The 27,570-nt window shown below is 41.0% G+C and overlaps 13 protein-coding genes across 13 annotated transcripts; 4 read left to right on the top strand and 9 right to left on the bottom strand.

Annotated features, from left to right (window-relative positions):
- Positions 1 to 19: 19 nt before the first annotated feature.
- PICMEDRAFT_17940 (hypothetical protein) lies at positions 20 to 2,289 on the top strand. The gene has a single exon (XM_019161817.1). The coding sequence runs from the start codon at positions 488 to 490 to the stop codon at positions 1,865 to 1,867; it is 1,380 nt and encodes a 459-aa protein (XP_019016586.1). The 5' UTR covers positions 20 to 487; the 3' UTR covers positions 1,868 to 2,289.
- Positions 2,290 to 2,313: 24 nt separating this feature from the next.
- Positions 2,314 to 5,898, bottom strand: PICMEDRAFT_74231 (hypothetical protein; the record flags this gene model as incomplete). The annotated part of the gene is made up of 1 exon (XM_019164715.1): positions 2,314 to 5,898. One exon carries the CDS (start codon positions 5,896 to 5,898, stop codon positions 2,314 to 2,316), a length of 3,585 nt encoding a protein of 1,194 aa, XP_019016585.1.
- Positions 5,899 to 6,885: 987 nt separating this feature from the next.
- Positions 6,886 to 9,127, bottom strand: PICMEDRAFT_17939 (hypothetical protein). The gene has a single exon (XM_019161816.1). The coding sequence runs from the start codon at positions 8,749 to 8,751 to the stop codon at positions 7,264 to 7,266; it is 1,488 nt and encodes a 495-aa protein (XP_019016584.1). The 5' UTR covers positions 8,752 to 9,127; the 3' UTR covers positions 6,886 to 7,263.
- Positions 9,128 to 9,250: 123 nt separating this feature from the next.
- PICMEDRAFT_17938 (hypothetical protein) lies at positions 9,251 to 11,481 on the bottom strand. The gene has a single exon (XM_019161815.1). It carries the CDS (start codon positions 11,160 to 11,162, stop codon positions 9,402 to 9,404), a length of 1,761 nt encoding a protein of 586 aa, XP_019016583.1. The 5' UTR covers positions 11,163 to 11,481; the 3' UTR covers positions 9,251 to 9,401.
- Positions 11,482 to 12,260: 779 nt separating this feature from the next.
- PICMEDRAFT_60207 (hypothetical protein) lies at positions 12,261 to 13,433 on the top strand (the record flags this gene model as incomplete). The annotated part of the gene is made up of 1 exon (XM_019163416.1): positions 12,261 to 13,433. The coding sequence occupies one exon, from the start codon at positions 12,261 to 12,263 to the stop codon at positions 13,431 to 13,433; it is 1,173 nt and encodes a 390-aa protein (XP_019016582.1).
- A 277-nt stretch (positions 13,434 to 13,710) lies between these two features.
- Positions 13,711 to 15,150, top strand: PICMEDRAFT_17936 (hypothetical protein). Its single transcript, XM_019161813.1, has one exon. The coding sequence runs from the start codon at positions 13,770 to 13,772 to the stop codon at positions 14,910 to 14,912; it is 1,143 nt and encodes a 380-aa protein (XP_019016581.1). The 5' UTR covers positions 13,711 to 13,769; the 3' UTR covers positions 14,913 to 15,150.
- A 15-nt stretch (positions 15,151 to 15,165) lies between these two features.
- PICMEDRAFT_74226 (hypothetical protein) lies at positions 15,166 to 17,706 on the bottom strand (the record flags this gene model as incomplete). The annotated part of the gene is made up of 1 exon (XM_019164714.1): positions 15,166 to 17,706. The coding sequence occupies one exon, from the start codon at positions 17,704 to 17,706 to the stop codon at positions 15,166 to 15,168; it is 2,541 nt and encodes an 846-aa protein (XP_019016580.1).
- Positions 17,707 to 17,877: 171 nt separating this feature from the next.
- On the bottom strand, positions 17,878 to 21,168 carry PICMEDRAFT_74225 (hypothetical protein; the record flags this gene model as incomplete). The annotated part of the gene is made up of 1 exon (XM_019164713.1): positions 17,878 to 21,168. The coding sequence occupies one exon, from the start codon at positions 21,166 to 21,168 to the stop codon at positions 17,878 to 17,880; it is 3,291 nt and encodes a 1,096-aa protein (XP_019016579.1).
- Positions 21,169 to 21,214: 46 nt separating this feature from the next.
- On the bottom strand, positions 21,215 to 22,353 carry PICMEDRAFT_17934 (hypothetical protein). Its single transcript, XM_019161812.1, has one exon. The coding sequence runs from the start codon at positions 22,323 to 22,325 to the stop codon at positions 21,315 to 21,317; it is 1,011 nt and encodes a 336-aa protein (XP_019016578.1). The 5' UTR covers positions 22,326 to 22,353; the 3' UTR covers positions 21,215 to 21,314.
- A 35-nt stretch (positions 22,354 to 22,388) lies between these two features.
- On the bottom strand, positions 22,389 to 23,158 carry PICMEDRAFT_17933 (hypothetical protein). Its single transcript, XM_019161811.1, has one exon. It carries the CDS (start codon positions 23,078 to 23,080, stop codon positions 22,487 to 22,489), a length of 594 nt encoding a protein of 197 aa, XP_019016577.1. The 5' UTR covers positions 23,081 to 23,158; the 3' UTR covers positions 22,389 to 22,486.
- A 33-nt stretch (positions 23,159 to 23,191) lies between these two features.
- On the bottom strand, positions 23,192 to 24,831 carry PICMEDRAFT_17932 (hypothetical protein). The gene has a single exon (XM_019161810.1). It carries the CDS (start codon positions 24,781 to 24,783, stop codon positions 23,362 to 23,364), a length of 1,422 nt encoding a protein of 473 aa, XP_019016576.1. The 5' UTR covers positions 24,784 to 24,831; the 3' UTR covers positions 23,192 to 23,361.
- A 225-nt stretch (positions 24,832 to 25,056) lies between these two features.
- On the top strand, positions 25,057 to 26,316 carry PICMEDRAFT_17931 (hypothetical protein). Its single transcript, XM_019161809.1, has one exon. It carries the CDS (start codon positions 25,103 to 25,105, stop codon positions 26,216 to 26,218), a length of 1,116 nt encoding a protein of 371 aa, XP_019016575.1. The 5' UTR covers positions 25,057 to 25,102; the 3' UTR covers positions 26,219 to 26,316.
- A 113-nt stretch (positions 26,317 to 26,429) lies between these two features.
- PICMEDRAFT_25974 (hypothetical protein) lies at positions 26,430 to 27,539 on the bottom strand (the record flags this gene model as incomplete). Its single annotated transcript, XM_019162424.1, has 2 exons — positions 26,430 to 26,686; positions 26,807 to 27,539. Coding segments are annotated over 2 exons (990 nt in total), but the record flags the coding sequence as incomplete, so codon positions are not given.
- Between the last annotated feature and the right edge of the window lie 31 nt (positions 27,540 to 27,570).

Genomic DNA, 27,570 nt, shown 5'->3' with positions numbered 1-27,570 from the left:
CAGCTGGTTTTGTTGGCGATTGGCTGCTTTTCTTTCCTCTGGCTCTGCTCTAATCCTTCCCCTCTTCTACTATCTTGCTGTTTCCCTCTGTTGTTCTATTCCATCCACTAATCCATCCACTACTCCCATCAGAGCCTTCAACGCCCCCAACGCTTCAAACAACTCGTGCTTGCGTGTCTTCTCAATTGATCGACCTATCTTCCCAACAAGAGAAAGTACCCCGTTCCTACTATACCTAGCTATAGCAGTGCCCTTCACTAAACCATCCACACTCCTTAGATCAATCCAGGCCCACTGCATCCCCTTGACCTAGAAACCCTTGGACAGCTAAAAATAGAAACCAGAACTTGACCCACAGTAAAAAAAGACAAAAAGCCAAAAAAAACAAACATAGACACTTCAGATAAACACTACCTCACCTATTTATTACTCTTCATTATACAAGGATCTCAATCTCTAAGCTCTCAATTCATCCAAGCTTCCGAGTATGGCCGCCACAACGTTCGACACTACCACCAATCTCAACAACAACTTGTCCCACCTATCCAATGACTTCAAGTCGTCTCTGGATAACTACCTCCAGTACCAAAAGGGCTTGGCTCTGTTGAACAACAGATATTCGTTTGTCAGCAACCTACAGACAGGCTCTTTTGGGAAGGTGACATGCGCACTGGACGTTAAGCTGGATCAGAAGGTCGCCATCAAGGCTCTCAAAAAGTCTGTCTCCGGTGTTTCTTTGATGGCAAACCATGAAGTCTCGATTATGAGATCTTTAGGGTACCACAGGAACATCACCCAGTTGATTGATTTTTTTGAAACCAAGAAGTATTATGTCCTGGTGCTGGAATTTGCCGATTCAGGTGATTTATATGATGCAATCCACAATAAGACTAATCTGGGCATCAATTTCCAAACAAATCACTTGGCATTCGCAGATTTGTGCAGCCAACTCTACGAAGTGATTTCGTATGCTCACTCAAAGGGTGTTTACCACAGGGATATCAAGCCAGAAAACATTTTGTTGATGAATGACGGTACCATCAAGTTGTGTGACTGGGGCTTGTCCACTAAAATCTTGAAGAGCAACGATTACAATGTTGGTACAGAGAAGTACATGGCGCCAGAAGCTTTGGCCAAATCGGACCCAAACGACTACTATCTTTCTGACCTGGTTGATGTTTATTCCATTGGTATCACCCTCTTGTTCACGTTGTTCAACAAGTGTCCCTTCAGAAAAGCTCTGAATGCAGACCCAAACTATTCAAGCTTTTTGAAATCAAAGTCCTTTATTTATGACTTCTTTACTAGTATCAACTCGGTAAGTTTCAGAGGTATTGTCGATTTATTGATGATTGAAAGAGACTTGAATGGCTTAAAGTTTTTGGTTGAAAATGGAATGAAGAATGGCTTCACCATCGATCAAGAATATTCAATCAGCTTTTCCAAGCAACAAAATAACTACATCAATTCTATCGTCGACTCGTTCAACGATACCAAGATTGAAAATGAATCAAACGAGAATGAGGTTTTCTTATTTGACGACTATGACACTTTGAATGAGGATGATTTCATTAATGAACACGTCTTGAATGAGTGTAACATCAATGAGTTAAACTCAGGCTCCAAATCAAACTCCAACTACGTTCACAGTTCGAACGTCAACCCAATTTCAATCCCTATCCCAAAGTTCACCTCCAATACATCTTCAAATATTGCTGGCTCAATGATGAATTCAAGCTCGACTTATAACCCATCTTCATTATTTGATTCAAATGTTCAAAACCACAATTCTTTTATCAACTCTTTTGAAATGACAAATGATGCATGGTCTGAACAGATCTCAGATTTAAGATTTAAGTTCCAATAATGGAGTGAATTTTAGTATCAAGTATCAGGGAATGCACAAACTCTTTTTTGTTTTATGAGAAATCAAATTTATCCAAACACAGTTATCAATTAATTAATATTTTATTCATATCAATAAAAAAGAAAAACAAAAGACCAATAAATTAAATTTTCTCCGAAAACTTATCTCATTGCTGCCTTTTATCAGTTAACTCTTTACTCAGGATTTTTGTTTTTAACTTTATTTCTTTCTTTCTTGCTTCTCCCATTGGACTCTTTGCATTTCTGTCTTTTATAATCGCTTGTTTTTTTTGTTCTTGTTTTGGTGGTGTTTTTTTGTGGAGGTGCCCGGGTGACGTTTATTTACTAAATTTTTATAATCAAATTTTTCTATTTTTCTATTTATTTATTTATTCTTTTTTAGTTTCTTATTGAATAATATACATCTATTTTCTAACTATCTGTCTATTAATCACGTTTGCGAGATTTGGTCCGCAAACGCGTACTTCGCTCAGGATTGAACCTGCTTTCTCGGGTGTACAGCTTCTCTGTGCCCCGCCTCAGCTGTTGTAGGCCATTCCAATACGAAACGAGTAAACGCTTAATATGAATCACAATTTTATAACAGGAGTTTCGCATGAGTAAAATCATCATTCCCGCAGTGAAAGGAATCGCAAGCTTCCAGAAAAAGTTGACATTGTAATCTAGATTACCAAAACTTTTGAAGTTCATACCAAAGTAACCCGCCCAAAATGTTAACGGTAAGAATAAGACCGAAACCAAACTCAACCTTTGCATTGAATTGTTAGTCTCCACACTCAGAGTGTTGAAAATGAGATCAATCAAGTTTTCAATTGTAGAGCTCATACTATCTATTTCGTCAATGAAGGCAAGCAAGTGATCTCCAATATCTGCCATGTAAAGTTTACAGCTTTCATCAATAAACTGAGAAGTAGGATCTATACTGAGATCTTTCAACTGGGTGATCAACGAGGATATTGGCAGTATCGAGTTCTTCAAAATCGCCAACTCGTTCAACATTAGGTGCAACTCTTGGGTATGTTGTAGATCTGGCAGGGCAGCGGTCAAAATCTCTAATTCCTTTTCATTGAGAATCCTACTGTATGCCGTGACGACAGGATACAGCAAATCAACATTTGCATCAAGAACAGAATGGAAAAGAATGGATGGGTTACACGTTTCACGTAGAATAGTGTATTCAGCACTCAACCTAGACAAAATGGCACGTTCGATGTCCATAGCTGAATGCTCAAAAAATGATAAAACTGTTCCTTCAGCAGTCAAGTAAATACTTACTTGTTCGACACCAACAGCCAAAGATTTCGACATTAATGGCCTCATACGATTCAAACTAGTCATACGGGATTTATACTTGGTGGAGGAATGGGTAATGAAGGTCAAATCGGTTAACCGACGTCCACTTGATGCTCTTTCAATTTCAACCGCAAGCAGATATTCTTCCTCGCTGGTATAGACAACCGGTTTTTTGAACGTCCTGTTGGATCGTGGTAGGATGTTATCATCATAGCCACTTCCAATACGACTTATTTGGTTCTCACTGCTATTATTATCTTCACTAGTGCACTTTTTGCTATTGCTGTTCCGATTTTTACTGTCATTGGCAATTCTGTTATATTCTTCATCTCCTAAGGCAGAATCAGACAGGGCTCTATAAACCGAAGCCGAGTTTCCCGTTGTAGGTGGTAGTATTCCAGCAGATAAAGGCGGAGTAAGAGGAGCTGGAGGAACAAGTAAGGCTGGCGCAACAGACTTGGTCGAAGTTCTTGAAAACTCTCTACTCAACTGTTCCTTTGTAGCGATCGTTTTAGTAACCACTTTGGGTAGGCTCGGTGGTACTTCTGTAGAGGTGCCCGTAGTTTGGCCGGGGCCTTTTGAAGGGTTTTTATTCAATTTTGGGGAGTTCGAAACTTTTGTAGGAGAAGGACTGAAACTCTTGCTTGGTTCTCCACTTGCAAACTCTCGAATATTTTTACGAATTTTCTCAAAATACGTTGCATCGGATTCATCTGATACTTTCTTCACTTTCAACAACTTCATGAGTGGCATAACGACAAACAAATGCTGTTGATAAATATCCATCTTAGTTCTTTGCGGTATATCGACCAAATCTTCAACCGAAAGGGGATGCAAGTTATATTTCTTGCCAATGATGCTTATGGCTTCCCATGATAAACCATTTATATTGATCCAACGCACTTGTGACCATGGTGGCTTCTCCTGAATGGCATCTTCAACTGCTTTACGCGAGTCAGTCACTTTGTTCATGTAGTTTATGAAGTCAGTATATTCAGGATTGTTATTATCGTAGTCTTCATCTTCATCGAAATCATGAGCACTTAATATTGTATCATCTGACGTGAACTTGCTATATTTAGGGTTCATTTCAGAATATAAATCATAGTGACTTATCCTATATCTGACTTTAGAGTAGTCAGTAATCGTAATAATGGATCCTGGAGAATTCAAGAAGACATTAGTGGTCCTTAAATCAATTCCAGGTTCCCATGCGGTTCTTTCCTTTTTACTTTGAGAACCAACGTACTTTCTGGACTTCCTTCTTCTTCGCCTCGCAGCCTTTTTCCTCCTAGTTTTTTGAGTAGGAGGCTGGTTTACGCCTCCAACTTCGATTTCATCACTCGAATTTTGGTCATAATCATTGACGTTTTCGCTTTTAGCCGTTATATTCGTGTGACCTGTTTTCACTCTGGCTAGGCCTGGGTCTCTCCTCAAGATTGACTCAGGCTGGTATTGTGAATTAAATGGAATATGAAAAGTTGATTCGTCATCTGTATCCGTTTTAATCACCTTATGCTTACGTCTATCAATTTCGACTTGGCGGCTTCCGGCGGACTTACTCGAGATTCTTGACTGTATATGTTTGATGCTGCCACCACTGGCAACATCTGATTTCTGATGGCTTGAGGTCTTATAAGCTCTTTTCTCGCTTCCTCTCCTTTCCTTGTGGTCTGCAGCCTCAACATTATCTTCAACGTCAGACAGACTGGCATCGTCGTATCCGTCCTCATCCACATTTGGATTGGTAATTCTACTCAACGCACTACTATTCGAGTCCAGTACTGTTTCATTGTCATTCTGATCTTTGTCATATCGTACATCTCTATCAACATATGCCTCAGGACCTTCCGGTCTGCATGCTTCTTCGTCATAGAAGTCACCTGACGGCAAGTAAGTGAAGGGGCGAATTTCAGCATCGTCTGGATCAGCGCCGGCTGCTACGGCATGTGATGTCGTTGGTTGCAGGATCGGTGAGCTGGCGGTCGACCGGGGATGTACCTCACTATGAGTTCGGGTCAAATTATAGGCTGACCGGCCGGCTATATCAGACTTCCTTCTAGACATTGAACTCAGGGTACGGTGCATTATCCGTGGAATGTGCAGCATGCTGAATAGCGAACCAGACCGTTCCCTTTGCTTATGATCGGAGTCCACACCGTCACTGGCATCTTCCGTGGAACTACTAGCCGAGGCATGTGAGCTTTCACTTGAACTATGTGCACTTCCTGCACCTGTACTGTTACTTCTCAGTCGGCTATTTCCTTGTTGCGATCTTCTCCCTATACTGTGCAAGGAGTGAATGGTCTCTTTTTCATTGAGCATATCATCGATATTTCCTGGTTTACGACTCTTGCCGGTCTTGCTGCCAGAGTTTCCAGCATCACTGTCGCTGCCGGAGTCATCCGGTAAGTGCTCGTCATGTGGACCGAAGATGCTGATCATCGGCTTGTGCAAATGTGATTTCTCGGAGGATCGCCTGCTAGAGGAAACCGACTTTCTCGAGGAGTGCTTTTTGCTTGAACTTGCCGGCGACTGGGCTGTCCTTATTTTATGTCGATCGTTTTTCCTGTGTTCGTGATCACTTTCAGACTCGGAGTAGCTGTCCGAGGAAGGACGATTCGAAAGATAGTCATCGTAGTCGGACCACAGTATCTGGTCATTATCCGGCAAGTTTGGAAGATTAGGATCTCCAGAGTCGTAGACCTGGGGCTGCATAGGCGTCTGTGGCTGACGACGTTTTTGCCGATTTTTCTGTTGCTGATTTTCAGGCCACTAATTTCAAAACTCTTCTTCCAGCACTATTCTTCTTCACCGACACAGAGAACAGGAGTGATCAGATACAGGAGCAAAATGAAATCAATGGCTTCCTAATAATAGGTTGTATCTAAGCCTCTTTTTGCACAGGTTTTGCAGGAAAGCCTGTTTTAATCTTGTTTCCGAGGTTGTCGATGGCCTTCTTTCTTCTCTTTCTGTGCACATCGTTTCTGGCATGAATGCACGTGCTTCTGAGAACATAAGCCCTTGCCAAATGAGGCAAGGGAACCGAAACCCTTAATAGTCACGTGCAATACTATTTTAAGAATTTTGCGTGTTTATTTTCTTGTGAAAGTGTTTGGTGGTTGACGGATCCGCTTTTTTGACCGCATGGTCTGTAATAGAAGCGATGTCTGGATTCTAGCGGGATAGAGGGCGCCAGGTCTGATGTGTCTTTTGGCAGCTTTTAACAGAGGTCTGCTCAGTTGACTCAGTGAGCTGCATTTCATTAGGTAAAGCCTGTTGTAGTTTTGGCTCTGAACGACTTGCTGAGCCTCTACGGTTGCTTTCACAGCCCAAGAAGAGGTTGTAGACGTTCTGTTTGGAACTGTAGAAAAAGCTGGTCAATCTATTCGGTAGTACAAGCCAGAACAGTAAATGTGGATACTAATACAGTTCAATTTCCACTCTTACAAGTCCGCACATAATGCCTTTACAATGTTTTGGCAACAGCTTGACTGTTGCCAAACAGAGTTGTTCAAACCACAAAGTAAGTGACAAAAATGTAACCAGCATGAATGCTGAACAGCATGAGGATGCTTCAGATGGTGAAACTGTGGTAATTTTCAATGACATTAATTGAAGCAATCAACTGTCGCACGGAAGTTTCGAAAGTGCTGGAGTGTTACGCCTTCGCCATATGGAACAAGGTCTACCATAAGAAAAGTACGCGATCAAAAGAAAATACGTGTTGTTCATTCTCTCTACTATATATCTGCTCTTTAGACATGCCGCTACTAACTCTCTTGTATTGTGTGCCAAGCGTTGTTCTCAGGAGCTATTCATCATGACGTTTGATCTTTGTAAGTGCAGTTCAACGTAGCCATAGCTTTGAACTTGGCTCCTCCGCAAAGCATTTGCACTAAATAGTTTATTTATATACCTAATCTGTAAAAAAGAAACATCAAAAGTGAATCAAGCGTCAAAGGGTATATCTGCGGGTGGCAAGGTCAAGAAAAGGAGATTTTGTTCTTTCAACAATTAGTAAAGTAAAGTAAACTTTCGAGATCATCAACACAGCACCAGATAATTTCTGAAGCCACTTAATTATCTGGATCTTTTGTCCGCTTCCATGCTGATAACATTCCAGTCGGAAATAAAAACCATTGCAAATTCAGAGAGCGCTAGACAAAACACACCAAGACCCAACCCAATCCACAAGCCTTTTGCCTGCATGTTGACCTTGAAGCCCAAGTAAAGTGCAACTGGAACGGCAACGATGTAATATGCAACGATATTCAATTTGCTTCCAACAGCTTGCCGGCCCTGAGCACGTAGTATCCCTGCTCCTATGATATTCGGACAATCCCAGAGTTGATTGATAGACAACACCCCAAGAATTGTCACTGCAATGTTGATAACTTTCTCATCGTCTGTAAACAACTCTGCTATTTTTGTCCTTGGGAAAAACAAAATCGAAAAGTTGAATACACTCAACAAAAGGCCAATCGTGTAGGCTGCGTTTGTTGATATAATTGCCTCGGATTGTTTGCCTGCGCCTATTAAGCTTGCAATGCGGGTGGCACTTGCAACCGAAGCAGAGAAAGGAATCTGAAAGCACAGTGTTGCAATAGTAGAGGCAATAGATTGAGCCGCTAAGGTAGATGTTCCAAATCTAGCGGAGGATAAAGTTAGAATTTCAAAGGCAACGAATTCGGAAAGCAACATTGCGGTACCATTCAGAGCCAATGGGAGGATAGAGCTCCAATTCTGGAAGCAACCTCTCAAATCGAAGCCAAACCAGCACTGACTGCCGTCAATAACAACAATATATATCAATAGCAGTACAGCACAAAGCCAATAACTAATGGTAGTAGCTAACGGAGCACCCAAAAAGCCAATACCAATCACCTCACTCCAAACAAGAAGATAGTTTAGCAATATGTTTATTGGTGCAACAAGTAATAAAACGTATTGTCCAGCTGCAAAAATGTTTTGTGCCTGCAAGTATCTTTTGGCTGTTTCAAAGAAGATATATGCAGGCGTCGAAAAGGACATAACGCGAAGATACGACTGTGCAAGATCTGCAAGAGCCGGATCGGGGACAATGAACTTTAGCAGGTATCCGGACTTCCACCAAATCAGCACAAGAGGTATATTGAATACCGCAATCAACGCAAAACATCTTTGAAAATACAACCCCACTAGCCTATAGTTCTTAGCGCCGTACGCCTGGGAGCATAAGGTTTCCAAACACGTTGACATTCCCGTGAAGATCGAACTTGTGATATTAAATGTCATCGTTGCTAACGATACAGCTGCTAGCTCTTTTTTCCCAATCTTACTGATTGTGAAGATGGAAACCACTGCTAACGAATACTGGAGAAAGAACGTCACTGCCAGTGGTGCCGAGCTAAAAGAAATGACCTTGATCTCGTTCATAAGAGAGTCTGATTTTTCCCGCTTTGTTCCAGGCTGCAATCCTTGCTCTTCATCTAGACCTCCCACTAAATCGACGATTGCCGGGCTTACGGTAGAGCCATAGTTTTCATGGTGGAGTCTAACGTCAACAAGAGTGTTCTGTCCACTAGTCATTTTGTCTCGAATTGATGTTTCTCACACTACCTTACTCTATCTTGTTTTCAAATACCCTCATTGGAATAGAGAGATCTGGATGCAGACGAGGGCGGTACAAATGAAGGAAGAAGAGGATGTGGCAGATCATGCATTATAAACGTATCCAAAGGGCCAGGAAAAGTAGTAAAAACAGACTATGATGGCCGTCAGCGGTCACGAACTCTCAAAAGCTAGCGTAAAGGAAATTCCGCTGCTATTTCGACTCCATACTGCTTTTCAAGGCGGTTATCTGTTCCTTCTTTCAACATTGTCTTTCTCAACAGCTGCAGCCTTTATAGGTTCCAACTTCCTCTCCACATCGACCAATTTGCGCGGGAAAATGGAAATTGCGCTTGGTGCATGATAAGAAAGCCGAAGAAAACCTCCCGGAGCGTGTTCTAAAAATGGGGTTTGTTAGGACCGAAACTCTGCTTTTTACGTCCCGTAACGGCAGATTTGAAATGCATGTAAGTGGATTACCCGATGGAGATAAGACAGACAGAGGCACGCAAAAGGGATATATTTTAAATGTTTGATACAAAGATTGAAAAAACGAAAAGCGGAAAAGTAAAAACACTTAAGGTATCAAAAGTAAATGGTAAACGGCGGAAATAGAAGGGGGGAGGGGATCACCTTTTTTGCTGAAAAATGTAGGACACCTTTTCGCAGTCCTTGTCATTCTCTGAACCAGCGGCATCAGTGCCATCGATGCCTTCAATGAAATCACTGGCGTCGCTGCCTGTATGCATCCGATCAAGAGGAAGCATACCCTCAAACTCACAGCCCTCCTCATAGGGCCGCATGGAAAGTTCTTGTAACTCTTTATCAGTGAACACGTCAAAGTAGTCAATCTCATCGGTTTCACCTGCACCTTGCACGGGGAAAAAACGGCAAATGACGTAATATAAAATAAGTGGACAGAAGAAGGAGAAGACCGTGCTGTTGTCGAAGTAGTGGATAAGCCCAATAGGGAGAGAAATACTTGGATTCACCACGGCCGCTAATCCTGGTAGTCCAGGAACCATGGCTGCAAAAAAACATAAATATGCCCTCCAATTGAAACCAAAAGAGTACCAAAAGTCTTTGCTTTTGTCTAAAGAATACAAGTGACTGACTCTAATCCTCCGCTTTCTGACCAAGTGGAAGTCTGATATAATGATCCCCATGATAGGTGACATGACAACACCAAAGGATGCCATAACGCTGTTGAATACTGACGCAGTGTTATAAAAGTTCCATGGCTGACATGCCCACGAGATAAGGGCGGTTATCACCGCCCCTCTAAAAATGTTGATGTATCGTGGGAAGATTCCTGATAAATCCATGCCACCGGCAAACCCATTGGCTAGCACATTGAAAGTAAGTTGTGAAGAGGCAAATGCCAATCCACAAAAGAAAGCAGCTGCCCTTGTTCCTGCAGAATAATCGTCTGCCATCCATTGCAAACACACGTCTGTTGGAAGCCACATGGCTGTTCCATAGTTTTCCAGAGTATTTGATGCAGTGACCATTCCCATGATTGGAATCAATGTGCCGGTCATGGCAATAGATAAAATTATACCAAGGTACATCTGCTTTGAGTTCTTGGAAAAACGAGAGTAGTCACTCATGTTGGTACAATTAGGCGAAACTGCACCATAGAACACGGTCACTGCCTCCAACCATGCCCATCCAATTTCCGATTTAGGGAGCGAGACGGGCTCATACCACATCGATCCCGGTCCACCTGTTAGCACATAACACTTGTGCAACTCGTAACCAAAAACACCAAGCATAGCTACCAATGTGATGAAGCACGACCCATTGACTAAAGGCCCCATTTTTTCTGGTTTTATGAAAAAGAAGAAAAACTCAATCACATTGAAGCAAAAAAATGCAGTAAAGTCTCTTTTGGTCATGTTAAGTCCTTCTGGAAAGGTATTTTCCATGTTCATGTAGCTTTTGCTCCAAGAAGAGAGCATGACAACAACCCCCAACGCCCCTAGCCAGGACATGGAAGCGTAGTACACAATGGATAACAGTATTCTAATAAGGATTCCTAGGTAAGAACCAAAAATGCCAAAAATCATTCTCTGGCACATGGTGAACCCAATTTTAAACTTTGAACCAGGCGTTGAATTAAGCGTTGTATAGGTAATGATTAGAATGTTGCCAATAGTAACAGCGCCCATTGTTTGCTGGATATTCAATCCAAGAACTAATAGTGATGAACCAATCGAATAGGTGAAGATTGAAACGTTAGGCACTGACCAATAACCGAAATAAGCCCAAAATCCCCAAAGACGTCTATCCTCTGGCATAGGCTCTAAATCTGGATTCTTTAATACCGTGAGGACTTTTTTTTCTGGGTGTGGCACTTCAAGCCATCTTAGTTTGTCTGCAAGAGTCATAGCAGTTAGTAATTTGTATACTCCTCCTTGAAAGTAGGGCTTTTTCCTGAATGCAATGAAATTTACAAAATTTGTGCTTTTCTGCCTAGTAGGATGAGTGAACTATATATAAAAAATCTCAGAAGGCGTGATTTAGACTTGAGTGTATCTAGTAGTTGAGTGGAACTAGTCTGGGTGAAATCCTCGGAAAGTTGCGAGATAACGGAAAACGGCTGATGAGAAAAGAATGCCGAAATTTTCTAAAGGAAATTATCCCAGCTTAGGCACTTTACTTTTTAGGACTTATCTTTAATTCCTTTCGGACTTTTAATTGCGTACCCCGGCCTGCCCAAAGTTGATTTCTTGAAAAATGGTTTTGCTTTACGCTTTTGCGAATGCCTATTGTTTACAGTTTTCGAGTCGGTTAACTGATAAGAAAACATGCTTGAAAAGTTTCCGCGGAATTGCTCGTCCTTCACGCATACATGTTTCCGAGGCATCTTTCATTTGCGAAGCAACTTTCCGTTGCACTTTGAGTTAACAATACCAGGGGCCGATGACATACAGCTCAGCAAATGTCATAAAACTAGAAGAACCAGAAGCCTAGATTCTGCAATTACTCGGAAAAATGATAAACTTAAACAGATTTTGCCGTATCTCGAATTGCGCAGGAATTTGTTCTAATTTGTAGTTTACGTAGTGTTCCTCATTTACCCCAATGGGAGCTTTTGAGCGCAAAGTTGGAGTTGCTCTGATGAGCTCAGTTATCTGGCTAGATGATCATTGAATTGAGGTATAAAAATGCTCAACTTCTCCACAAAAGTAGAACTATTCCAATGAAATAAAATGAGTAATTAATACTAGCTTTGAGTCCTCTATTCTCATCGATCTTCTACAACACAGAACATCTTCCGAATAATTATGCAACTATCATTTTCCCTAGCCATTGGAATCTTGTCGGCAATTGCTGCTCAAGCAATGACTGTTCCAAACGTGAACTTATTTGAATTAACTATCGAGCTGGAAGAAAAAGCTAATAGCATGGTTTACCCCCCTGAAAAGGAAAATAAGCATTTGCACACCCAGGTTCATGGTGGCCACAAATCTTTGCTTGACCACATGTTCGGCACACTGCTAACCCCCACAAAGGACGTAGACGTGTCTGTTATGACAAACAAAAAAACACCGGTAGCACTTGATGACGAGTTCAGACAATTAGTTCTGCAGGATGAGTATCAGGTTCCGGACCCAGATGACTTGAGAGATATCAATGGCACTTCGGTTTTATACAGAGGTGGTGAGTTTGGTGGCATTGACACTTTTGCACACCTTCCTTACGCCAACTGTTATAATCCAGACTTGTTTGAAGAAGAGACCTTTGATATTGCCATTGTAGGTGCACCTTTTGACTCTGGTGTCTCTTATAGACCAGGTGCTAGATTTGGACCAAGTGGTATCAGATTGGGTGCCAGAAGATTAGCCCCAGCGTACTCTGTTTACAGACGGAATTTCAACCCATACAAAAAATGGGCCAAGATTGTGGATTGTGGTGACCCCCCGGTGACCCCTCTTGACAATAGAATTGCTCTAGACCAAATTTATAGAGCAGAAAGAGCTATTGGTAAGCACACCACAACTAAGGCAAACCCTTCTAAGTTCCCAAAGGTGTTCACTCTTGGCGGTGACCATACCATTACGCTACCTGCAATCAAGGCAGCCTATGAGAAGTACGGTAAGATCACAGTTATCCACTTTGATTCTCACTTGGACACGTGGGACCCCTACTACTTCGGCGGTAACGTCACAGACTATCAATCCTTAAACCATGGTACCTACTTGCACTATGCACATGAACAAGGTTATTTAAATGACAATTCCATACACGCTGCTATTAGAGGCCCATATCCAGGTCCAAGGGATGTTCAACACGACAATGATTGCGGTTTTGACAGAGTATTGGCAAGAGATATCGACAAAATCGGCATTGACGGTGTTATTAACAGAATCAAGGAAAGAATTGGCAGCAACACCGATCCAGTTTATATTACAGTTGATGTCGATTCCATGGATCCAGCCTTCACTCCTGCTACAGGTACTGTTGAGCCTGGTGGATGGTCCTCCAGAGAACTTCTTTCAGTTCTTGACGGTTTAGAAGGTTTGAACGTTGTCGGAGGTGACGTCGTAGAAGTTTCTCCTCCATTTGATACTGCAGAAATCACATCACTAGTTGCTGCACAAGTTGCAGACTCGATTATATCTTTAATGGTCATTAAAGGTGAAGAGACCGATTAACTAGTTGAAGCAGCGAATCGGCCAGGCCTCCTGGTTCTTATTTTATTTGTGTGTCTACTGGCAATGATAGAAAAGCTACACTGATTTTTAAATGCAGTTGACTACTCCAATTTATATTTGTTATCTTAAACGAACTCTTGAAGCAGTAGTAAATCCGTTAAAATGCGACATGACCGGTCCGAGGCTTCCTCGCTAAGTAATTTTTCCTAGCACTTCACAGTTTCTTAACATCTATTTACTAATACCTTTCTCCTAACTTCTTAGCACGTTGTGTATTCAGCCTCCTGAGATTAATTGCTTTCCTTTCGAAAAGATACATTTTCCATAACCACGCATATGGGTAGGATAAAAGGGGCGCTAACAATTGGACGCAGTCATGTTCCCGAACTGGTGCTTTCAAGGCCGAGTAGAACAGTCATCCCTCTGGTTATCGGAACACCGGTCACTTCGTTGGAGTTAAAGGGAAAGACAGTCTGCACTGGAACAACTAGACGTTTATGCGATACTTTACATTTAAAAAGTTCCGTTGCGTCGTTTTATCCCGAAGTTCGACATTCAAGAGGACTTTATAAAAAGACCGTTCCATTATCCGAGTGCATTTTTATGCATAACTCTGCCAAGGACAATATTTTGAAAGAAGGAGGTGGCAATGATGGAGAAGGCTCTTCTGAAAACCGTGCCCCTGAGATAAATAAAAATCGTCTAGAGAGAAAGGCAAATTTGGGTACAATCATCCAGATGTTGCAGTTTAAAATTCCTAACATGCTAACAGATTTACTACCTCCAGATTTTGTATCCGACAAAATTATTTTGAAAGTTTTACCTCATCAGTTTCCTAACCTCCCCACTTTCAGAGGTTACCTTCTATATTCAAGTACATTGAAGGCAATTCAAAAAATTTTACTAATGTTTTACTTGAATCCCGATTCAAAAATTCATATCTCCGACATAAAAATCATAGAACCTACAAACTCAATGTCGTCCGACGAATTGATCAACCTGTCTATTGATTCTAATCATCTTGAGAACGAATCATTATCTGAAAACTCAGCACCACGCCAAGATACTTCAAAATATACAACAAAAGTAAAGGTAAAATGGAGAACATGTTATTCGGGGTGTGAGCATTTACAAGATGCACAGACAACCGACGCTAAGTGGGGTTCATACAGCCTCGACCATTTTGATTGGACCAAGCTGCTAAAATCGCCTAATCCGTTACAAACTATTTCGTTGTTAGAAGCCAAGAAAACAATAGAGGGGCTAGCTAAAACCCTAGATCCCTTAAAAAACATAAGCCAATCAACCGGTGACTCCGATAACGCAAATAACCAAAATAGAACAGTAGGAAGGATACTTACTGGAGTTTTTGTATTTGAGCTTGACGCTCCAAATGAACATATAATGGTGTTTACTATTGATAATATGGAAATTTTGGAGAGCAAACAAACAAATTTTGTGAACGGATGTTTGGCCTAAATGTTATGCAATTTTAGGCTCATTTTTAACAGTTTTCCATCAAATCTCCAAGGATTTGTCCTTTCATTACCCTTCCGCTCATATACCATTTATCTTTCTCGCTTTAGTTATCTTATTTTGCCTAATAGGGTGGCACTTGTATATAAAAAGGATATACTACTCGATGCGCATGTATATATATATATATATATATATATATATACTTAATCGTTACAAATGCTTATAGTTACTACTTCACAGATAAAAACCTTTCTTAACCTAAAGCTCTCTCCAAGTTTTTGAAATCTTTGAGCTGATCGCTTATTCTCTTGAGCAATATGCCTTGTTTCTGTAACTCAATTTTAATTTTGTCATTGTCAGTCGAAATTTTCAAGGTCATAACCAACACAAAGATAGAAATAAGCATCAGTATCGTGAATACATATGATACTGGACACTCTCCAAATGGAGTTTTTATCACTTCTGTGCGTGGGAAAACTGTGTCGGGTGAAATAGATGTTTTGCCACTGGTACCTGACCCGACAGTTTCGATATTCTCCACACTGGCTTTCCCAGACGTCTCATTATCCAAAAGTTTCGTTACTTTATTCTCATTAATTTCGTTCTCGGCATCTGTTTCTTCAACTGGTTCATTGAGACCGAACTCAATGATTTTTGATGGAATTAGTTTCAAAAGCTCCTTATCAACATCGTCGGCTGCCTTTTGCTGTCCACTGAGAGCGGAGCTCTCAATTATACTTTTGAACCATGAGCTTCCTGTCCAATTTAAACTGAAACTAATTACAAGTCTGGTCCGGTTTTCCTCCCCCCAAGACACTATGTATCTGGTTCTGCAATCAAAGGCAGAGCCGGACGGAACATTGGGAGTTTTAGATATATTCAGAATCTCAATATAGTCGTCAAAGTCCAAGTGTTCAAGGCGCTCAGTACAGTAAACACGAGTTGAGCTTGGACCGATTGGGTAGTTCAGTTTTTTATCATACTCGAATGATCTTTCACTACCCTGTTTTTCAAAACCAGAATAGTCAGTAAAATTCAAACCATCATTCATCACCATCATATTCTTGTGAAACGTGATGTCTTTTCCAAAAAAGATATCATACAATAGGCCTAAAGGTAAGTCAAGTTCTTTATCTAAAACAATCGTTCCTTTCATCTTTTCCTGATCGAATTCATGTTTGGAAGGCAAATGTCTTCTTGGACCTGGGAACGGACGTTTTTTGTTGCCTTTCACTTTTTTTCTGGCCAAACTTTCAGCTTTTGTCATGTTGTTATTGTTTATGCCGTTGGCAACATCAAAATCGTTTACACTGGCAACTGACGATTCGTATTCATCGTCGTCTGTACTTCTATCAGTGTTTCCAGTCTTTCCTGTATTGTTATAGTTATCACTCGAGGAATCGCCATCTATAGTGTACAAGTCACTTTCAGACAAAGGTTTAACACTCTTATCGTGCATATTTTCGAATGAAGTTTTCGATTCCACCGACTCAAAATCCCTAGATTTTTCGTTATTTTTCTTGCTGAGACTAATAGACTTGGACCAAATAGTTTCAATGAAGTTTAAAGTTTGATCTCGTGTTATGAAACTTGCAAATGTGTGCCTAGCCTCTTTGGTTTCTATAATGATACCGTTTGGAAATAATCCGACAGTGGACCGTCTCTCAAACTTTTGAATCTCATCTAATGATATCACCATAGTCGTGACCCAGCCTAGCAAGCTTGAGTTGAAACACAAGTAGTGCTCAGAAATGTAAATTCGCCCCTGCAAAAGTATTTCCCTGCTCAATGCACAACTAAAATCGTCTAGTAATCTGTCGTCCTTGGGAACATTAGTAAATAACTGGTGAAACTCAAGATCTCTCCGATCTGACGCATACCTGTATTGTGTGTCCAAATACTTCTCATCCACATAAAGATTATAATCCACCTCTATCTTAGGTGTGGTGGCCACTACTGGCGTCAGACCGTTGCCGGGAACCGGCGTGGAAGCTAATTGTGAAGGTGATTGATCATTTTTCGAACCGCTTGCTATAATAGGCGTACTCAAGGACTTACTCTTGGAATGAAACATTGAAGAGCTGTTATTCTGAGATCCTAGATCTGTTTCAACGTTCAACTTACTTTTGCCTTTCCCACGGGAGCGTCTGTATGACAACATTTGTGTACCATTTTCGTTTTCAAATTTAATGCCGTCACCAAGTTCACTTCCAGCCCCATCAACATTTTCCATTTCTCCTAACCTCAATGCAGAAGAGCTTTCTGGCATCGAAGAGCTCAACTCCAAATCTTCCGCTATCTGCTGTGTTCTCAGATCACCATAATCTGCAATGTTTTTGTTTATAGAACTCATCACAGCGTTTTCGGAACTGGCTCCCTCCTCTATACTGCCAAAGAAACTGACATTTTCCTTCTCGGAACCCCCTTCGTTCAAATCAAGATTACTTCCAAGCTCGACTCCACTACTTCGAGCACTTGACTCTTCGGAACTTCTTTTCCTCGAGCTGAAGTTGTCCAAAGAATTGACGTTCGTAGGGGTTGTGGATACTACTGGTGTGGATTTGATGGGGGTATTCAGACTGATTGACGATTTGCTCGCTGTTGAATTCATTTCTATGACACTATCAGCATGGCTCATTCCATTTCTGATCTTTGCAGCTCCTGGTAGAGGCGGCAAGGATTTTCCCTTGTCCTCCATTGATAACGAGGGCATGGTGGTGATGATGTCTTGGGAGTCGTCGTCTGGCAATGTTGGGATGATTTCAGACTTCTTCCTTCTCCTATAACTCTCCATGGGGGATGTTTGGCTTGAGTTGCTTTTTGCTTCGGGGCGCCCAGTCGTTGGTTCTACTATGCGGAACGAATATACAAACACCGGAGAGTGCTATGGGAGGTTAACTTTACATAAGTTGGACACAAATTACGCACAAATCGAGGTTGAACGGAAACAGCCGATCGTCTCCGCTTATAAAAACTGTTGAAGATAAATAACCTCAATTTCCGTCTTGACCGTCTTTTCGAAACGCTGCTCCATTTCTAGAGAGGTTTTCACAAACTTGAGTTCGCCCTTGGCAAGTAGGATTCTCAGGAGTAGCTCTTTGTTTCTTGACACCTGTCCCCATTGGCTACGCTCGTACTTGACCCCCTTGCTCAATTTGTTCAGCATGTTGCGGTTGAGATAATTCCAGTCTTGATAATAGTTTGCTCGCAACTCTTTAATGGAGAGGTGGAAAAGCTGTTTGATCTGGTTGAACTCCTCAAATGGCTTGTTCAAGGAGTCGTCTTGTAGGATCATATCTGGGAGATCGAGCATTGACCTGAACTTATAGCACCATTCCACCACACGAATTAATTCTTCCCTCGTGGTCTCGTGGATTGAGTGTGAAGAAGAATGATGGGAGCTTGAGTGACGATTTCCATTATCCACCAGAGGACTGGAGGGTGTCGAAGAAGCGTTTGCACTTTTTCGGTTGAGCTTGGAATTTATGCGATAGTTTATGATGGAGATTCGAGGTAGTAGGAGATTTTCAGCGATGCTGATTATCTTCATCCAAAATTCAACAATCATTCTGTCGAATAGCTTGGTTTCGATATTGTTGTAAATTTGAGGTATGATTTTGACCCTAAAATTTCCTATCAACGTATCTATGACTGGATCCTGTAATTTCATATAGTTATTCTCCGATCTGATTGGGTTATCGATTAAGCTCTGAGTAAGGTAGGGGAGAGTGAAAATATTTTTGAAGTCAACCAAATACTTTTCGATCAAAGAGTTGATGGAACGCTTTATCGAGTTCTCAATCTCGTTTTTGCAATGAATAATGTAAAATAGTGGGTCGTTCTTTTCAAACTCTGCATTTACACTTATGTTGAGCGAACCGCTTTTGGGTTTCAGAAGGATCTTCTCAGTTTGATTCTTAAACAAATTTTCAGAGTTGAGATTGACTCTGTAGTCGACCGCCTTATACGTGGAGCTGGAATCCACATCAATCAATTCAATTCTAAGGTTACCCCTATTGTTAGCAGAACTAGTGTTTCCTGGCACAATAACATTAAATTCTTCGATCCAATCAGGATTGTAATCTTTTACAATTGCTCTAGTTTCAGCGCTTATCAATCCAGATAATCTAACCTTAAGACTCAATGGCTTTCCCCGCATATCCTCAATGTTCTCAGCATTCTTTATGTTGACGGAAATGTATTTATTCGGTAATTTGGCGAGTTTTTTGTTGGAACCATTTGCTATTAGATATTGAGACACCTTAAGAACATTTGGATTTTTCTCTCTCTTCTCTAAAAACTCCATTATGTTGAAAATATTGTTCAAGCAAACTAAGCTATCAACGTTCCTGTCGTCTTCCATATCATTTATTTTCGTCAATTCTGACAGTTTCTTGCTCATTGCATTATGATAATATTTGACAGAGTTGATGATATTTCTATACAACAAAATATTCAATTCGGATGATTGATATTCATCACTCCATTTGAAGCTCTCTAGTAATTTGATGTAACCTTCAAAAAGTAAGATTAAGTTTTGGACACTCGCCGAATATGAGCAACCATCAAGTCTAACTAAAGTATCGTTTGCAATTATCACTTTTGTTTTGTTTATCATTTCAGTGCTCCAAGATTGAACTACTTTGTAGAAATCAGGATAAATTTCGTTTTGAAAGTCGTACTTGAAATTTGTCTTAGATTTTAAATTATTGACTAAATCAATAAATGTACCAAAGTTGACCTTGGTGTCTTTGTTTGTGATTAGATTAAAGTTGGTCGACTTTATATCACTTATGTAATTTTTTATCAGTTCGAGTGTGGGACTCATTAGAATTTTGGAACCAATTTCAAATACCTGGAAAGACAAATTGAGATCTTTGTTATTGAACTTCCAGTTGTATAGCAAATTAATATCTCTAGAAACAGACGTCAAATATTTAACCAGCGATTCTAATTTCACCCCTCCCGAGGTACTCAAGGAGCATTTCGAACGATGTTGTTGCAGCCTTTTATCTATAACTGCCACTAAGTGATTTTTTATCTCTTGTTTTACATTTTTCAAGTTAAGCTTTAAAAGTTTTAAGAAAGACAACACGGTGGTAAAGCTAGCCTGATCCTGGAAAAACATTCCAAAAAACGGTTTGATGGACTCTATGGATTCGTCATAGATTTTCATGCTTAATCTCAGAAAGTTTTTTTTCTCCTCTAGAGGCCATTCAAGAAACTGAATTTGAAAAGGCATTGCTAAATATGATAGATTGAAAGCTTTTTCGACCAATTCGGGATTTATAATGTTATTTTGTTTCCCAGTAGAGTTATTTACAAAAGCGGCTGTGTGAATAAATTTGAATTGGATGTCGAACGGGTTTATTTGCCAAAGCTGCATGCATTTGATCAAGCCTTGAAAAAAATGAGCAGAAGAGTTCAACGAAATGGCAATCAAAAGCTGCACAACGTCATCTAGTTGATTGGGTAGGATTGAACCAGGAACACTTTTACCCGAGGAAAAAGGTTCTGTAAATAGCGTTTTCATATCGCTTTCCAAGTTTTGAGATTTCAGCAACCAGCTGCTGTAATATTGTGGGTTTTCAAAATCGGATTCTTTGTAAAAGTTTGAAAGAACTTGTCCCGAGTTGAAAAACTTTACTACTTGTTCCTTAGATAATGATGCTTGCAATTCAATAATTTTACTTTCAAGAATATTATCATCAATTTCAAACGAGGTGCATATTGCCTTTTTGAATTTCTGATCTGTGATGGTAGGGAGTTGTAAAAATGAACAGTTCAACAAGTCATTACGTATACCTATGAGCTGGGAATTTTCACTGCTCGAAGATTTGCAGACCAACATCAGATCAACCAGCTCTACTGACTGAATATAGTACAAAGGATTCTTTTCATCAAAATGTTTTTGTGTTTTCAAAAAAGTCTGGAAACTCGAAACAATAACATCCGGAGTAAATGATTTGAAGTTAGCTTTATGCAGTGAGTAAAACCTCACTATATTCTTCTTGAATTCAGAATCTAGCGGGATTTGGTTGAAGTTGGAAATCTCGTTGATGTGCTCAGCAAGATTCTTTGTTAATGAACTACTTTTATGGAACATTGATTTGCTCTGATTGACAATAGCAGGAGATGCTGGAATTTCCTTCAACTGAGATACTTTCACATAAGTAAACGACTGATCAAAAAGGAGTTGAATTTTAATGAACTCATTGAGTGCATAGTCCTCAAACGCTGTTCCTATGTATTCCATGGCACCTATGTAACACAAACGTTTCAGTGCTTTTGACAAAGTTTCTGGCACCCTTTTGCACCGAACAGCAATGAAGGTATATGGTACCTTTGTTGACAGGTATAAATACATACAGTACATAATGAAAAATATATATAGCGCTTACATCAGCGATGGGATGATCTGCTTGCATTGGACTTGAAGAGAGTCGGGAAGGAAGACTGGACGTCTGTCAGAGCACATACAGCTGCAAAATGCCTTTGAAGCAACACTTCCGGTATGTTGTAGGCGTCTGTGGGGATGTGACAGTCTGCAGAGCCGTCGGAACTAGTGTAGCGTGTTCCATTCTGTGTAATGTACCCGACTCTCTGTAGTTTGTTAGAGATCACTCTTTGAAATAGCGTTTTTGAATCGAGAGGTTCCCCGTGGGAAGAAAGAAAGGAGGTCAGGTCGTTAGAATGGAAAAGAGATTGGCTGTATAATTTTTTCTCCCTAGCATAACGGAATACCAAATAGATAACTTCGTTCATTGATAGCGGATGCTCTATTTTCAATAACTTCTGAATGTTTGCGGACCAGGTGTACAAGTGTTGAGAGGCAGATAACTGTGTAGTTTGGATGGAGTTTTCAAAGGTTGAATGTTTCATACGGGATTTTTTGCGTCGTGCTTCGAGCTGGCGTCGTGCTCTGAATAAGTCTTTCTGGGGTGCAACAAAGTAGGGGTTAAGATCATGATCGAGCCTGTAAAGCAGCGTGATGTTGTTCCTATAGAGAGTCGCCATCGCTGCAATGTCAAAAGAGGCATCGTCCTCAACTTTGGTTCCAGGTAATACGGGTATTTCGTCAGCCGTTGGAATCGACTCTTGCGTGCCAACGCCAAGGTTTTGTGTGTACAAAAGTTCCAACCATGCTTTAGTCTTCAGCTTATTTCCCACCAAAAAGTGCATTGACTCGGACCGCTTTGCAGTCGCAAGCATGCGCAGTTCCTCCTGCCTTTTGGAATTCTTGTGGTACTGTTCAATACGACTATCAGACAGCCTTTTCAAGTCGTGCTTGACAGACTTTTCAAACGTGATGTTCAGAAACGATTCCAGCTGTTTCACTATCCGACTCGATCGCACTTTTCCCTCGCCTATGCGGATGAGAGAGTCTATCAGGGGAGTATAAGTGCTGTCCATGGCTGACGAAGTATACTTTTATTCTGTGGTCTACTCTGTTGCTGGATCATCCATCGTTTTGAAGCCTCTCTTTCTACAAAATGCAACTGAAATCGCCGTACAAAAATTTGAAACGCTTACGTAAAAAAGTCTATTTTACCTTTATAACTGTATGATACACATTATGATGATTTTTGTTCTCTGTTTCTCTTCTGCTGGAGAAGGTTTTTCTGAAGAAGCTTCTTTCTTTCGTCTCTCTGGAGCTTTCTTGGATCTAGAAGAGCAGCCTCGCTGTTTTCTGCACCGGGAGCGTCTCCGCCTTCGGCCTCGACAAGCCATTGGTTATCGACCTTTTTGTTTGCGCCCTTGTAACCCCACTTGTTGACCCATTCCTTGGTATCCTCGTCATACACAAGTTTGGCTTGCTTGCCCTTCTTCTGAATACCCTTTTTGGACGCAAATTTCTCCCATCTGGTAGGCTCTCTTGGCTTAGGAATTGACTTCTCTCTTGGTAGTTTAAAGATTGGTCCTGGCAACTCCACCAGCGTGATGCTGTCTTTTTTCTGTAGCGGTAAAGACAATATCTGATTCACTAAAAGCTGCACATTGTCACGTGTCGTCTCCTTCAAGTACGCTTCTCTCTTTGTTGCATCTGTCAATTTCGTATGTTCTAAGGGTTGTGGATCGTTGACACATAAAAGTCCCAAATCATATTCCACCGCAACAGGCTTATCCACCGTCACCGGCTTTCTCTCTATTTCTGTGTTGCTTGACATTGTTTCTAATCTGGGGTCTGCTCTTTGCTGTGTGACTTCACAACCTCTTTGTGTCTACCTCTGGCTTTCAAGACCAGGAGTAAAAAACATCAGAACCTCTGAAAATTTTTCATGCAGAGGAAAAAAAGAGAGAAACTGAAAATAAGAAAAACTTGGCCAGCGCGCCTTCCGCATGTGGTAATTCTAGCGATACAGCTTCCATCTTGTTGGCATTCACTGCTTTAATGATATATAACTGACGACATAAATATACAACTTCGGCGTCTACTGCCGGAAAAGTCTCAATGGCGTCTGCGTCTGCCCCTCTGGGATGGTTGGGAGCGGCGTTTTTGTGCGTAGTGTTTGTTTTTGTTGCTGCTCTCTTCCTCGTATGCTGCGTCGACGTCTCCGTCGACAGCAGCCTTTCCAATATCCCGCTTGTCGATCTTGGAAGTATAAAACCCGAGCGTCTTGCGGCGGCCTTGCTTGTCTTCGACATCAAGGTCGTCCATGTCTTCAAGATTTTTCCTCGTGCTCTTTTTGATGCTACGCAACTTCGTGAAATCCGGTGTCTTTTCCTGTGGCTTGGATACTGTTGCTTCTTCTTCTTCTTCTTCTTCTTCTTCTTCTTCTTCTTCTTCTTCTTCTTCCTCTTCCTCTTCCTCTTCCTCTTCCTCTTCTTCCTCTGACACGTCGGACCCTCTGAGATCTTCCTTTGCAAACTTGTTTGGTTTCTTGTTTGATAGGCTTTCTTCTGCAAATTCAGATTCCACGGATTCTTGGTCTTCTGCATCCTCCTCATATTCTTGGTCTTCTTCTACTGTGATGTGTGAGGCCTTTCTCAAGCCCTTTGCTTGCCTCCACAACTCCCTGCTGCCCAAAATAGACACCATCACATCTTCGTCTTTCATGTCAAACTTATCGCCACTTTGAAGCTTGCTTGCAAACACAGCGAGATATGACACAATCGAACCAAGATACAGACTGAGTGCCTTGAATTGCACCTCTTTTATGACACTTTCAGATTTGCTACTTTTCAGACTTTCGTAGACTCCCTGTAGCTCCTTCAACTCTAACACTAACGGCAGGTATTCCGGGTATTTTTTATTGATCATTTCTGTTCGACTCTGTTTGTCTCCCTTCTTTAGCATTTCCGCAAACTTATCGTCATTTTCGGTAAGTAGCTCATCACCTTCATCGCCTGCTCCAACTTGCTTCTGTTTTCTTTTCTTCTCCTTCTCACTTTCCCAATCCTCTACTTCATCAAGCATGAAATCTTCCACGTTAAGCTCTTCCATGTGCTTTTTCTGTAACCTGAGGGCCTCTTCTTCTAACAGCTTTTCATCCTCTTCATCCTCGGCCTCATCTGCACCATAGTAATCGCCTCCCCATCTCTCTCTTCCCTCTGCATCTTCACCTTCGGCTCCACTGTCGTCCTCAGCACGAAAATACTCTTCATCTGACTCGTCAATTGGTCCTTGAAACTTCTTTTTATACTTTTCCACTTCGGCATCAGAGTCAATATCCATTACACCTTCAACTGCCTCTTCATCTTCGGAATTATTAGCATCATAGGGCTGTTCGTTTAGTCCTGCCTTCTCCATTAATGATTTGTCTCTGGCATCTGCAAATGCATCCACTTCGTCCATTCCAAACTCCTCTATTCCTGTTTCCTCATTCTTTTTCTCCTCCGCTCTGGCGAAACTTCTTGCACGCCTTGCCATATTTCCGTGCTGTTGTGGTTATATCACCGAATTTCAGTAAAGAATCACCTTTTCTACTCTCTTTCAAAACTTGGTGAATTCTTTAAGTATCTAAAAATTTTTCATTTAGCAAAAAAATTAAAATCGAAAAAAATACAAAACGTTCCTCGAACTTACGTAATCTCATATTTTTTTCCATGAAACCATTATAATGAATGAAGAGAAAAAAATCGATCAAATCAACTTAACATTGCTTTACCTTTTTCTTCCCGTTTCCAAATCCGTCTTTCGTCAAAGTATTCTGAGCGTATTTGAAGAAAGATATTACAGAGGTAGAGAAATGTCAAAACGATTGGACAGTATCACCCGTTCATCTGCACCCTCGGGCACTCCAACAGGTGCCAAACCAGCACTAAAATTCAAACCAAAGGTGGTGTCCAGAAAAACAAAAGAAGAAAGAGAAAATGCTGGAAAGATAAGTACACCAGGTGTGAATAAAATAGTAGAAAAGAATAACAGAAGATTGACAAAGAAGCCGGGTCCAGGTGCTGCCGGTGGCAGGACAAACAAAAAACTGACAGGCACTCAGCTGGTCATTTCAGGTCCCTTGTCCGAAGGTGCCATTTCATTGGGTGGATCGGCTACTTACAACTCCTCATCAGGGTCTGGTGGTAAAAATCCGATGAACCCTCTTCTGGATAGGCTGAAGTCGAAGTCACAGGCGAAAGCGCTCAAGAACTCCAAAATCAAGTCTGAAAATGGTGAAAGGAATCTGAAAGTTTTTGATGACTCTGATTCTGACATAGATGATAATGCTATAGATATGGGGAAGAAATCTTTGTTAGGCGACGATCTTGTTGATGGTGATGGAGATTTGGATATGGAAAAGATAGATACAGACTTGTTTCCTGTCCGCGCAGAAAGGAATGAACACAGAGAATACGGAGAGGAGGCCAAGGTCGATAAGACTATAAAAACAGAATTCCGCAGTGAAAAGTCAGTTATTCCTTCCGAAACTCCATCGAGAGAGCCTACAGCCGATGTGATACCGGTTTCGGGAGACTCATCTAAATCTAGGGCAATAATCAATGAGGATGACGCAAATTTACATATGAATAATTTTCAGGAACAGCTTGAAACCAAGCAAATGGAGGAAGACTACAACATATTGTCTAAAAACCTGAAAAGCCTGGATCTCGAGAACAATATGTTTTTCCTCCAGGTACCCTGTTCATTGCCTGTTTTTGAAGGTGGACTCGACGGGCAGATTGGAAAAATTAGAATACACAAGTCAGGAAAAATGACTATGAATATTGGAAAAGTCAAGTTTGAAGTTCTTCGAGGTGGCTCTTCAGACTTTAGACAGGATGTGGTTCTTGTAGACAAGGAAAAGGGTTCCTGTTACCATGTTGGTAATGTCAAGGATAAAATCACAGCTATACCGAAAATTTTATAATCATCTTCTAAGATACACACACTTCTATATGCAGCTAATACCGGATATTTATGAAGAAAACATGTAATGTACAATTTAATTACTAGTGGACTATTCACGTCACTTTAACCCTTTTAACTGCTTCTCTTTCAGCATCATCTTGATCTGGATTTTCTCTCTTCACCCCAGCATCCTCCGCTGGGGTTGTAGTAGCGGGAGGTGGTGTAGTGGTTAGTTTCTTAAAATATTTCACAGGGTCTAGACAAAAGTGTGCACGTAATGAGATCACCTTTGCTTCTTCAACAGTAGGATCGACTTTTTCTTGCATCTTGACTGAACATTCTTTTATCAGTTCAATCATCTTCTCATAACGTTCCAACGGTGTGTGCTTTTTTTCTACCTTTTTAGCTTCAGCTTCGTCGGGACTGTTTTCTTCTCCTTTATCAACAATCGTAGCAGCATCTTTTTGCTCGTTGACTGGGGTCTCCTCTTTTATCACCTCCGCTAATAGCTCTTTCTTCTCGACAGTTTCTCCATTTTCTGTCTTTTGGTTCTCCTTATCTTTGTCTCCGTGACCCATTTTCTCCAACATTTGCTTCCTTTTCACACCGAACTTTCTCATCAAATATCTCATGCATACCACGTCGTCGACAATATATAACGCGGCAAGCGCTATCTGAGGAGGAGTATAAAGAAATTGAACGTCACTAAACACTGACTCGTTGATCCTCTCACGGCATGCGAGGTAGTCCTTGTACAAACGGTTGAAGTCAAGTTTTGTTAAGACATTTTGAATATCGAGATAAAACCCGTATAACGGCCTCATCGGATGGTGACACATGAGAGTAAACCGCATCGTCTCTAGAATGGTATATTCGTATTTCAATATACTCTCTGGTGTTGTTTTTGGTATGGTTTTCGAAAAGTTGTTGATTCCAATGAAGTTGTTCTCGCTTTTGGCACTCAAGAATAAGCAGGTGTACATTATCTGCTGTGGGTAGTACTCCATTATACTATGAACCAGATAGAATTTGAGCAGGAAGGATATGGCTGTCAACCGAACCTGTGTGGTAAACTTGAAAAAGTTGGCAAGATCTTTGCATTTTCGGGCGTAGTAAACCACAATCAAACGTTCCTCTTCGACGCTTATCGGGCTGAAACTTTCTGAGATATATTTTTTGATGAGTGCATCTGCATCATCGTCCAGTTCAGAAACTCGATTTTCAAAAACCTCCTGCCCCCGTCGATTCACAGTTACTCTGAGGTCTTCAATTTTGTCTTCATCAAACGACCAAAATCTGTATTGAGTAGACCTCCTGTATATTTCATCGTTGGTTACACGATGTGGGCCTTTTTCCACCACTCCGTGCATC

The sequence above is a fragment of the Pichia membranifaciens genome (assembly GCF_001661235.1).
Source record: "Pichia membranifaciens NRRL Y-2026 unplaced genomic scaffold PICMEscaffold_5, whole genome shotgun sequence".
Classification (NCBI taxonomy): Eukaryota; Fungi; Ascomycota; class Pichiomycetes; order Pichiales; family Pichiaceae; genus Pichia; species Pichia membranifaciens.
The sequence above is the reverse complement of the archived record's forward strand: the minus strand, read 5'-3'. Positions and strand labels throughout refer to the sequence as shown.

Bases quoted from the DNA above. Each gene is read 5' to 3' on its own strand.
- PICMEDRAFT_17940 (XM_019161817.1), top strand. From the start codon at position 488: ATGGCCGCCACAACGTTCGACACTACCACCAATCTCAACAACAACTTG.
- PICMEDRAFT_17939 (XM_019161816.1), bottom strand. From the start codon at position 8,751: ATGACTAGTGGACAGAACACTCTTGTTGACGTTAGACTCCACCATGAA.
- PICMEDRAFT_17938 (XM_019161815.1), bottom strand. From the start codon at position 11,162: ATGACTCTTGCAGACAAACTAAGATGGCTTGAAGTGCCACACCCAGAA.
- PICMEDRAFT_17936 (XM_019161813.1), top strand. From the start codon at position 13,770: ATGGGTAGGATAAAAGGGGCGCTAACAATTGGACGCAGTCATGTTCCC.
- PICMEDRAFT_17934 (XM_019161812.1), bottom strand. From the start codon at position 22,325: ATGGACAGCACTTATACTCCCCTGATAGACTCTCTCATCCGCATAGGC.
- PICMEDRAFT_17933 (XM_019161811.1), bottom strand. From the start codon at position 23,080: ATGTCAAGCAACACAGAAATAGAGAGAAAGCCGGTGACGGTGGATAAG.
- PICMEDRAFT_17932 (XM_019161810.1), bottom strand. From the start codon at position 24,783: ATGGCAAGGCGTGCAAGAAGTTTCGCCAGAGCGGAGGAGAAAAAGAAT.
- PICMEDRAFT_17931 (XM_019161809.1), top strand. From the start codon at position 25,103: ATGTCAAAACGATTGGACAGTATCACCCGTTCATCTGCACCCTCGGGC.